Source organism: Phasianus colchicus, chromosome 3 (genome assembly GCF_987193195.1).
Source record: "Phasianus colchicus chromosome 3, bPhaCol1.hap1.1, whole genome shotgun sequence".
Classification (NCBI taxonomy): Eukaryota; Metazoa; Chordata; class Aves; order Galliformes; family Phasianidae; genus Phasianus; species Phasianus colchicus.
In genome coordinates, this window is record NC_143438.1 from 43,881,700 (window position 1) to 43,894,162 (window position 12,463).

Genomic DNA, 12,463 nt, shown 5'->3' on the forward strand with positions numbered 1-12,463 from the left:
GTGTGCCTGTTTTATAATGGATTATTCTATCCAGCCAACAGTGAATGAGCTTATCGTTTCACCACTTGATTATGTGGATAATGCATAGACAAAAGCACAAGCCATATAGTCTTAAGCTTTGTAGTTTGAATGTGATATTTATAGACTTTCTCCTCAAATGCACCCCTCTCTGAGCAGTGAAGGCACCTGAGACTGTAATTAAATAATGAAGGACAGTTTACTAATTTTTACTAATTTTTCTTTTACTAATATTTTGTGTAAGATCACGCGTCTGTATTTTTTGTAGGTTTTCAAGAGCACTTGTGCATGAACCCATATAAAAAGAAGTAAAATTCTGTTTTCATTTCTTCTCACCTTTGTGGTTGATAGGGTGTTAGTAGAAAGCTTAATAAAAGTGTATTCAGCTCCAAATAGCAGTAAAACGGTCTTCTCAGGTCTTGACTTTGTATCTCCAATATTTGGTAGTGTATATAAATATATATTTTATTTTTTATTTTCTTTAACTCATTTTCCTTTCCAAGTTCTTTATTTGGAGTTGTTCTTATTCTATACATTTTAACTGTCCTTCTCTCTATTAGAACTGAAAATTTTCTCATTCTTGAACTTGTGCAAAGTCAATATGATCCACATTACCACATCTTAAAATGTTGCCCAGAAAATGTGAACTGAGCACTAATGCCAATGAGAACTAAGTTTGTTCATAACTGTGGAGTGGATAAAGGTGTGTACATATATTGTACAAGGGCAATAGGCCTTTCCCCAAACAATAAACCAGAGGCCATGGGCTCACCCCCATCTCCCTAGGCCCTGTCCTCTCACCCTGCCAGGGAGTGGGGTGACCAGGGTGTCAGGGACCTGCCTGGGGACAGGTTGAGGCTGTGGCCTCCCTGCAGATCCTCAGAGGATTGTGCCTGTTGGGGAAATTTTCTCTAAGCCCTGACTCAGCTTGTAACGACCCTGGACAGTGAAGAATAAGATGTTCTGGAGTCCAGTGGTGGACTGCCATTATAAGGCAGTCTGGAGCCTAATGCAAGACTTACTAGCCTTGATTAGCCTGATATCAATAAAATGCTTGAGGTTAAAATAAACATTTATAAAAACAACAACAAACTAATGTTCTAATGTTCTAAAGATATGGAAATGCTCTGTGTAATGTCTTACTGGAAGACAAGTGAAGAGGCCTAATAATCATATCACTGGGACGGCATCTGATTGACAATCCAAGGGAATCTTTTATTCCTGTAAGAATTGATTATTCATGACATTCATACAAGGATGGCCTTGTATAGCACCTTCATTTGCAGGATTTTGATTTTGTTTGATTTAGCACTTATTTTATTCTTTGGTCCTTAACTCAAGAACTGTGTCATCTTGGGTGTACACCAGTGTCTTGTTCACGTGCTGTGCCTAAAAGAAATGATTTTCTAATTTAGCCCAGTTCAGTCACCTGAATTAGGTCTTAATTGTTTGCTTACAGACCTCCAAAGCTATAACTGGTGGAATATTTGAAATTAACTTTCTTTTGTGAGGTGATTTCTGGTACAGCACTTACTTATCTTAAGAATGAGTTAAAAATTTCTTTGTTTTTCAAAAACGTGAAAAATAGTTTTCATAATAATTCTGTCTAAAAGATATGATTCTCACTAAAATATTTTGATCAAATGGTATCAATGTTTCTTAATGAGTGATGAATTGCAGGCTGTCTCAGAATCCCTTCTTTTGATTTTTACTGCGAACCTACAGAACATGTAGGCTGTGACATTTAAAGGTGTATAGCCTAAAAAAAAAAAGAACAAACCTTAATTTTGAAAGGCATCTCACTTAAGATTATATCCATTTCACATAATTTTAGACCATGACTTCGTGCAGTCACAGTGCAATGCATGTTTCAGGTGTTTTTGTTGTAGTTTTTGTTGTAGTTTAAAATTAGGATAAAGCAACATAAAATTATGAATGTCATTTTTTAGTGCTGAAATATTGATTGTCTTTATTGACTATGCCAAGAGATGCACAAGAATTTTTTTTGGTGATTGCATATATGTGTGTGTGTGTGTATTACATATAGTGGGAGAGTTAGGAATATATTTACAGATGTGGTGAAATATGAACATCAGTTGGCAGTGATTAATTTATCTCTTTGATCAAATGATTGAATACAAGAAATATAGGATACTGCAGCTATCTTTTATATTCTGATATGAATTTATGATACTCTTTGCTGAGAACTTTATAAGTCTGCATGATATTTTTTCCCTATACGTTTATTTTCTGACTCCTATAGGATAAAGATGAATTAAATTGCATAGCTTTTTGTTAGATACCATTGTTAGCCTGGCTTTAAAGATATCTATCTATCTATAGAAATAGATAGATATGTACAGTGTTATGCATTAAAACAAAAATATTTCAAATAATTACTTATGAATGGAGAATTCAATTTTATTATGTTACAGAGCACTCATTTTTCCCCAAGGGAAGTTGCCCTAAAGTTTAAAAAACAAACCAAACGAAAACAAAACAACAACAACCCAAAAAACTGTAAACCACCTTATTTTAAGCTGAGTTTATCTAAGGGCTTCTTCAGTACTAACAATTTTCGCTTTCAGTTTAGGAAATAAATACATATACATATCTATCTTATATATATGATATCTTATAAAGATATATCTTCAAAATACTTTGATAATTCTGCAAAAAACTATATGAAGATAAGGGAAGGTTTTTACAGAAAAGTAATGTTTTTTAATATTCCAGTTTATATAGTTGCAGAGGTACACGGTCTCCTCAGTTCTGGAAATAGAAAGCAGTAAATTTAAAGATAAATATAGTTCAAGAATAATTCTTCTGAAATTAATTTTGCTAATTGATTAGACAATTTTGAGGAAAGGTAACAAACCTTAAATGCTAAAATTGCAGTAACTTTGAGACAGAACTGATAGTGCGACTTAACCAATGTAACTCAAATATTCAGAAATTTCTGTGCTACCTGGCTTGCCAAGAAATTTTGTGCAGGTGCTTTATCTGTTGATGGAATTCCATTGACCTCCAACATGGTGGGCGTCTTCTTAGAGCTGCCTTGAAAAAGAGACCTTTGTGAATGCCAAAGGAATTGCAAATTATCATGAGTCATTTAATTTTTATGGATCATCGTCTGTTGTTTTACTGGAGGCTGAAGCAGATTTAATATCTAGAGAATTGTTCTTAATGTTTTTGAGTATCAGAACCTGATAGCCTATGGTAAAGTCACTCACTTAGTAGATGATGGTAGATGTAGTTTTTTTCTACATTTTAGCAGGGCCTTTGATATTATCACTCGCAGTATGCCACATGTCTAGGCAAGCTGTCAAAGTGTGAGGTGAACAGCTACATGCTACGCTGGATGGAGAACTGGCTGAATAGAAATGCTCAAAGGGTTGTAGTGAAGGAGGCTACGTCTGGCCGGTTACTAGTGGTGTTGCCCAGGGTTCAGTGTTGAGGTCAGTTCTGCTCAATGTTTTTATCGATCAGTAACCTGGATGCAGGGTTTGAATGCATCCTTAGCAAGTTTGCTGATAATACTAAGCTGTGAAATGCTGTTGACTCTCTAGGAAGATGAGAGAGAGGCCTTCCAGAGGGATCTAGATTATTTGGAGGGCTGGGAATCAGCAGTGGTGTGAAGTTCAAAAACAGATGCTAGATTCTGTGCTTGGGATTGAGTAATACTGGACACAAAATCAAACTGAGAGATGAGTGGCTTGAGAGCAGCCCTGCAGAGAGGACTGGAAGTGCGGGTGATAGCAGGCTTAATGTGAGCCAGCAGCATGCCTTGGCATCAACAAGGCAAGCCACATTTTAGGGTGTGTTAAACACACCATAGCCAACTTGTCAAATGAGTTGATTGTCCCACCGTTATTTACCATTCATGTGGCCTCAGTTTGAATTGCTGTGTCCAGTTGTCATGGTTTTATGGTCTGCACAACATAGAAAGGATCCAGAGAAGTTCAGCGAGGCTGGTTAAAAGGCTGGGGGGAATGCCCTGTGAAGAGGAGCAGCTGGGGACACTGGGTTTTTAAGCTTGAAGATAAGGAGGCTGACCTTTGCTCTCCATAGCTTACTGGGGGGTGAAACTGGAGAGAGAAGTACTCATCTTTTCTTATTAATATCTTGTGACAAGATGTGTGGGAATAGCTCAAAACTCCATTAGGGGAGGTTCGGACTAGGCATTAGGAAAAATACCTTTACTGAGAGGCTAGCTAGAGACAAAAACGGGCCTTCTAGATAGGTGGTTGGTGGACTGTGCATGTTTAAGAGGCATTTGGAGAAAGCTCATAATGTAATGTGACAGTTGGGCTCAATGATATTTGTAGGTCCCTTACAAATGAATCTATTCTACCTAAGAATCAATGTATTTGTCAAATAAAGTCACAGAGCAGAACAGTAACTGCGCTGCTGCAGTTTTTTACTCTTTTATCTTGCTATGCATATGTTTGATCGTAGTTTTCTTTGCAGCAGCAGAGTAGCTTTCTAAAACACTAATGTCTTGAGGGGGAAAAAATATACTTGAATGGAGATAAGAAACAAGATATGATAATAGGGAATGTACTTAACTCACAGCCAAGTAATTTTTGTTTGTTATTAACTCTCATAAATTTATTGCTGGTGATAGTAGGCCAACTGATAACACTGATCTTTTGCCTTAAATACTTCTATATTCTTATAGAGAGCCCACAAATTCTGATTTATGCATCTCTGTATATTTTTATGGTGGATGGCTTTCTGAGTTTACAGATGAGGAATGTAGAACTTTGAGCTAGCAACTGACATTGTACCTCATTCCATACCAAGTCTTTATAGCTTGAGACTCTAGTGCTAAGCTTAAAATGTTTATTAATATAAGAATACTTCAAGGGAGTGTTAATTTGGTTACTTACTTTAAGCAGATACTTAAAGACTTGCATAGAAATTGTATTGAAAGTGGTGAAAAATTGCTACGGTAAATAAGAAATTCAAATCGTGGTTACTCTGTGCTGCTAAATTACATTATCTTTATTAAGCTGTATGTTCTTCTTTTCTCACAGCCTGTGCTTTCCGTTACAATGGGCTCTCCTTTGTCTACCTCATCTACCTCCTGCTCATTCCTTTGTTTTCAGAACCCACAAAAACAACGATGCAAGGTAAGACGTTTCTTGATTCATTTTTAAGAATCTGTTATGGACACAGTGCCTGCAAAAGTCTTGGTTAGTAGTATAAAAGGAAGTCTTTTTCCTTTTTAAGTGAGCTAATTTGTAATACATGCTATAAACTCAGATGCTGTAGTTAAACTATAAGTTGGCTTAGATGCTGAAGGACTTTCAAGCCTGATGCTTGTTTCATTTTTTTTTCCCCCCCCCACAAGGTGCAGCTGGGTACTGAGAGTTACTTTTATGGCACTGTTTCAACTGGAATAGTGAAATGGGTATAGGTAGAAAAATTGAGTCCCCAAAGGCGTCTTTACTGTGCCTAAAGGGCTGGATTTGTAGTTACTGTTAAGAATTAAATTTCAACTCCGTCTTTTTACTCAGCTGTATTTTAGGTGTTTATTTAAACTCTGTTACCCTGATTTATTTTATTCAACCATCTTAGTAAAAAATAATAAATTCTTTTTGGTAGAGATGACAAGTAGCATCCATGTATCACATACCTATTAGACTTCTACAATTGTAAATATGAAAGCAATTGTACAAACCTATGAAGACAGAACCATTTCTATCAGATATTACATTCTGCTGTTTGTAAGGCACCTTCTGTCTGCATAATGAAGTGAGTTCTTGAAAGATAGCAGGGATGTGTGTGTAACAGTATTGAAACTTGAGGATTTGCAGTCTGCTAGGGGAATTTGCAGTGAGGATATGTTCACATATTATTCACCTAGTAGCCTCTCCGATGAGATTGCAGATGAGTGAATTTCAGCGTACTAATGCAACTATCATTCCTGTTCATGCTTTCCTGATTCTACTTCAGACCACAGTGAGAAATAATATTACACAATGCTAAAGTAAAATACTCATCTCTCATCTTTTTGATGTAAATAGTGTGAAGGATGGCGTACCCTAGAATACAATCTGGTTCCATGACACTACCAATGTAAAGGAGACACATAAAGAACTTCTGATGCTGACTTTGTCGTAATTCCATTCACAAATTCAATCTCATGGCTATGGCAAATTTTTATCATTTTGTACTATTTTAATCAACAGAATTTCTTAAAGAAACAAATTGGGAAATCTAGACTATAAGCATAGCATTATCTGAGTTTACAGGATCTCTGAAATTCTTACCCTTTTTTTTCTTTTTTTCTTTTAAAGAAAAAGGAAAAATAAACCACAACTGTTGGGATTCCAGAAAGTTTTCCCAGACTTCTCTAGAGCGTAATAGACAGTCTTCCTTCTAAGCATCTATTTTTTTTGTATCATCCATATGAATATAAACGTCGATCTTGTTTCCCTAAGGAGAGAAATGTACAAAAATTATTTGAGAAGAGTTCTTGGGGAATCTAATCTGCTTTAGAGTGATGCTATGAGTTGTTCTCCTTTTTTACTGAGAAGCAAGGAGAAGTTTCAGAAATAGCTTCTGAACTATTCATTAATACGTGGTATAGTAGCAGTACCAATATTGATTTTTCACAAGTGGGAATATAACTTTTATTGTACCAACTTTTACTACTGTTTTCATTAACCATTAGCATAAGTAGGAAGGAGAGAAAAATAAAGAGAACCATCTGTTTGTGTATAAGGTTTCTGCTGGTGCAGATTTTTACCCAGCCTATGTAAAGGGGGTACTTTGTAAAGAAGACCACCTTCAGATTCTTGCAGAGAGAAGCAAGGCAGAGTTAGATCTGTGCCATGCAGACCTATCCTAACTATGATGACTCACTGTTTTTCATTTATTTTAGCTAGGATAGATGTAGATCCTTTTTATAAATATTTGAAAAACTTACCAAAATTATATCCTGCCACAGGCTTGCTTCATTTAGATGAGTGTCTGTATTGAACTAACCCACTCTGCATTCTTTTTTTTTTTATTTTACTTTGTAATTATTTCCTGTGACTATAGTGGTATTAACTGACAGAGGTATATGCAATGTAGATTATACAGTCTCTATACCTGAACTAAAGGTAAAGAAGTGCAAAGAATTGCATGAAGATAATAGTACTTCTAGTTTTCATACATAAATGGGATTAGTTATAGGTGGAGCTAAGTCAAATTTCCAAGAATTGCTTACAGTCACCCCTGGTACTGAGAGCTTATAGTATGATGTTATGATGTGGAATACCAATAAAAATCATGATGGTGATAAATCTGAATTAGACCTCAGTTTGAGTCTTAGAGCATTTAAGTGTCTTGGCAAAATTATGAGTGAGTTGAAAACTAGGCTCTTTTGTCATCTGGCTATTAGCTATGGAGTTCAAATATCTCACCCGTTTGAAGGAGCCATCATTGTGAAGTGTTACTATACAGGAGTAAAAGAGATTTGCTTAGCATCTGTATTTCATACCTTAATTCCTGGATTTCTGTCATGTCTTTCCATACTCTTTTACTTCCCCACATCATTTTACACCCCATTGCTATTGGTCAGTCTAAGAAACTAACATTGGCTTTGGGCCAGCACCTGTACCATCTGAGTAGGTGTAGCTGATGTTGACTGTGTAAGTATCCAGTATTACTTTGGGCCAGTAATAATAGAGCTAAAAATAAATAAAACAAGCATAAAAAGTAGGAAATCCCACTCTAGGTAAGGCTGTCAGTCATTTTTACAGCACTGGTGAGCTTAAGTTTCTCTTAAAAGTGCTGAAGGTGACAGATGAGACAGAGGCGTCCACTGAGGAATTTGGGTGCAGCTTCCCAGTTAATGTGCAGTTACCATGTTGTTTTTGTGCGTTTTATTTTTGCTGCCCCTTCTCTACCACAAGAAGTGACTGACAGGACAAACAGCCATTTTTTAGATGCCAAGAGTAATTGTGTAGAGATGCACTTATCCTCTCTTTTTTTTTAGAGTCAATTCAGTATGTCTGAATGTAACCATTTGGGGCTATTACTGTGACCTTTTTTAATTCTGTGTGAGTGTATATGTGAGTCTTTCTAGAAAATGTGGAGGGATTTTTGTGATGTCCAGAGAGTGGAGAACAAAAGGGATATCTGTAACTATTTTAACTAAAACTAGCCAAACCATCATTAAATCAAAGAGTCAAAAGTTGAGTAAAACAAACTTCATTCAAAAACAAAAGAGCACAAAACAACGGTGTGGCTATATATTATACTTGTATTTTTCTTTTTTTTTAAATCCTTTCCATTTCATCCACATGAATAATATTTTTAGTATTTCTCCTATTTCTGTTTTGCTTAACTCAATGTTTCTCCTGAAGCCTTGGTTTCCTTTAAGTCTTTTTTTTTTTTTTAAAAAAAATAAATAAAATCTCTTGAGTTGTCTGGTCTTCCCTTCATGAATGTTTTCCTTCCTTGTCTTCTCCTGGCTCACTTTACTCCCCAGTCACAATCTCTGACCATCTTTCCTACCTCCTGTTGTATCTGTCTTGTCACCTCATCACCTTACGTCTGGCAGTTACTGATCTTACACAACTTCTACCTACTGCACTTAGGGTTTTCTTGATAGAGAAGAAGCTATAGAACACAATTATAAACTCTGTAGTTACAGTCTGAAATGGATGATATCAACCTAGATTAGTTTTTGTTTTGTAAGAAACCTGAACAGCTAGATACGCTAGGGAAAAAAATCTATATTCTCTTCGATGTGTTTTTTCTATTCTTAAACATTTAATATCCTTTAAAACTAATTACTAAGATAAAACTTTATTAATCGTTGTTTGTGGGGAAGAGAATCACCATCCTGTGTGTATATGGTCAGTATAACAGCTTCAAGATATCACACTGCTTTGCCCCGTCAAAAATGCCCACATCTTCTAAAGTAAAGGAAACACCTCCTTCAGTTAGATCTGAAACTGAGTTATTTGAGTTTTAGCTGAACGTGCTGTTTCTGAAGTGTTAATTGTCCACAGATCTAGCTGAATATGGGAAATTGTATTCATGAACTTTATGTGCAGCTGAAAATGTATTTGGTTAACTGTCTTGTTAAGCTCTATTACTTGTAATACTTGATATCAGTGATTACAAAGATGATTAAACAGCAAAATGTATTGTAGAGCCATGTGATTTTAGGCTGTGGTTTTCTATATAATTTAAGTCAGTCACTGATTATCTAGTTCACTGGAGGAAAGAGACTGTAAACTGTATAACATCCTACTTTCCAACTTCTGATTTAGATTGTGTAGCAATCTAGCATTACTAGCTAGACACCTTTATGTGGCATTTTTCCTTTTTAAAAATTCTTTTCTGTAATAGAGGTGAGTTTATATGTAGTTTGTTTTGTTAGCTTTATTCCTGGTATCCTAGACATGAACAGTAAGACACTGCAGCCAGCCAGTATGTATATAAATTAGAAAAAAAGAAAACTTAATTTCAGGTATGGACTGGATTTCGCTGACTGGTTAGTGGCAAAAGAAATGGGACTGTTTCTGAATGAAGATAATACTTGGCATAACATAACATCTCTCTCTTCTGTGCAAAAAATATTAATTTAACACATAGTGCTAAGAATGAGGTTTTGAAAATGTGTAGATTGATAAACTGATGAAAAATCCAAATTAAAGTAATTTTTAATTGAGGATTATTTTGAGTATCTTTGAAACAATGGTAAATAAATGGAATAGGAGTCTTTTTTTGCAAATATGAAAGGGCTTCTGATCTGGAATAATCTGCATAGAATTGTAAGATGCAGAACGACTACAGTGGCAAACCATTTAGATCACCATATATAATCCAGGAGTTTTCAACACTGTGTTGATCCAAATGAATGTAGCAAAAAATATTTTTACAAACATTATTTTGATTTACCTATGCAAAAAAAATCTTGTATGCATATGCTACAGTTTAATGCCTCTGTTTTATTAGCAGACCGTTCACTCTCAGTTGCACTAATTTTCTAAATTGTAACATTAACTTTAGTCATTTAACTTACATAATTAAGTTATTGATTGGGTCAACCTACGTAGCCACTGAACAGTAGGCTTCTTGTGATGGTGCTCTGAGATGACCATTTGTGCATCCACTGAGTCCATATATCTTAAATCAGATGTTCAATTTCAAATCTCATCTGCACTATGTGGCGCTGAATTTTTTGGAAGAAAAAAGATAGGGAATTTAAGTGAATATTGTCATGTGATACTCATGAAAGAAAGTTTATTGTTGAACTCTGAACTGTGTTTGCACTTCATGGCTGTGTGTTTTGTTCTAACAGTACAAAAATACATCTGCTTCAGAGCAGACACCCGGTTCAGTTTTCAAGAGTTCTTAACACTGCTTGCACAAGACTCGCACAACACTTCTGCCCAAAGTATGTATGCAGAAAGCAACTGAAAATAACTTCAGGAAAAAAGTTAAAAACAAAAACACACAACAACCCAACTAACTACTAAACAAATATCATACTCGCAAAGCTAAAACGCTGATTTCAAGCTATATGTATAATTTTTTAACAAAATTCACTTAGCTCCTTAGTCCTCTAAAAATCTTGTCCTACTGATGGTAAATTTGATACTTAAAGCTACATATGGGTATATTCACAAAGAATGAAATTCTTAAGGAATGTAACATCTTAATATATTCAATAACAGGTAGAATGGACCTGTCATTAATGTCTGTTTCAATGCAGAAAAAGATGTATGTCTACAAATATCACCCTTTAAAAGAAAATGTGAGAAGAAAAGATTTAAAAGTTTCTTTTTTTTTTAAGCCAGTTCTAACAGTTTTTCCAGCATCACTATTTATAGGATTTGAATATTCGTAGCTAATTTGGGGACTTTCAGCCATTCTGATTTCATTAGGCTGTTTGCACCAAAGAATGAATTTGTAGGTTGGAGATATCAACTCTGATTTTGGAAAGAAAAAATGCTCACATGGTTTCTGTTGTCTGCTTTGGAATGAGATTCAGTTAATTGTCCATCTGAAAGCTTGCCCTAATTTTGTTGTAAGTTAAAATGTAGGAATTAGCTACACTAGGAAAGGAGAAATATAGGTTTAATGTTTTAATTAGCTTTTACAACCATATTTCAATAAATTCTTCATGTTTTTGGTTGGCACCGCTTGAGTTTTGACCCTTTTCCACTTGTATTTACTGTTTCTATACTTTCAAGAATGCTACCATCCCTATTTTACCACAGAGGTGATTTATTCCTTTATTACAAAAATGATTTATTACCTGTTATCCTTAAGTGCTCAGTAGAAAGTACTCTGGGCAATAATAGAGATGCTGACTCTCTATTATGGTGGGTAGAAAGCTTTGTAAGATGTCCTTAGAATTACTGTGTGTCTTTGTAGAAGCCCGAAGAATTGGAATGAAGATTTATTTATAACTCAGAAAATGCTTTTCAGCAATTAAAAATGGGTTTCTACTGGATTGAGCATGTGTTTTCCTATGGAGGCATGCCAGGCTGCTACATAAACATCCTTTGGCTGAAAATAGTCCATCTCAGCTAGGTTTCTTCACTTCCAACATCATAAGTATTCTCTTGGGAGGGAACAATGATGTGCATTATTTATAATCCATGGGCCAAATCCTGAGGTGCTTATACATGGAAGTTCTAGAAATGGATGAGTGAAAATGAAGAAATACCTTTAAATTAACCAACTTCAGAAATCCTCTTGCATCTAATGAGCCAGAAAACTGTTAGTGATCCTGTGTGCTCTCTAGCCATTTAATATCAAAATGTTTTCTTAAGAAATGAGATAAAAATCTTTTCAATTAAGTGAAAGTGTGCTCATAAGAAGTAATGCACTGACAGCACTGGGGACAGAACTCTTGCATGTCTTATGTTATTGCATATGATAAAAAATACTTGTCCTTTTATCACTGCTTTGTAATGCTGTTCCCAAGTAGGCTATTCCAATCTGAGAGGGCTGGTTCTTGTTTCTGGGTTGCTTTACTTTGTCATTTCCACAAATGGAACTGTAAACAAGGACTCTCATTAAGTGGTTGATTGGATCGTGTGTCCTGTTTTCATTATCATTGTTGTTATGGGAGTGCTAGCAACATCTTATTTTTATACAGCTTGTAAAAGTTAATTTTCAAGTGTCTCTTTTCTTCTTTTTTGAACAAGTGCTAAAATAATTAAAAAAAACCCCAAAAACTGGTCAATTATCTTCCTTATCAGGAAGTAATAAAAAATAATCCTTTTCTTGTTTATACATTTTGAAACTGAAAGGATAAAAATGGAATCTAGTCTAGGAACAGTATGGTAATTTATGAGAGTTTTCTAAGCTAACAGTTCTCTGAACTAACACCACTAAAGCATAAGAAGAAATTTCTGCGTGTTTTAGAGGAACAAAAGGATAAAAAAGTGTTCTTTAGACCTAGCTGTGGAAGTTGAGCACT

At 35.2% G+C, this 12,463-nt stretch overlaps 1 protein-coding gene across 2 annotated transcripts in view; it reads left to right on the forward strand.

Moving 5' to 3' along the window:
• Nucleotides 1-12,463, forward strand: part of PIEZO2 (piezo type mechanosensitive ion channel component 2) — a 289,098-nt gene that overhangs the window by 50,043 nt on the left and 226,592 nt on the right. For both annotated transcript variants that reach the window (XM_090137357.1, XM_090137356.1), the window contains exon 2: nt 5,058-5,153. In XM_090137357.1, coding sequence (XP_089993483.1) covers nt 5,058-5,153 — 96 coding nt within the window. The remainder of the gene's footprint in view (nt 1-5,057; nt 5,154-12,463) is intronic.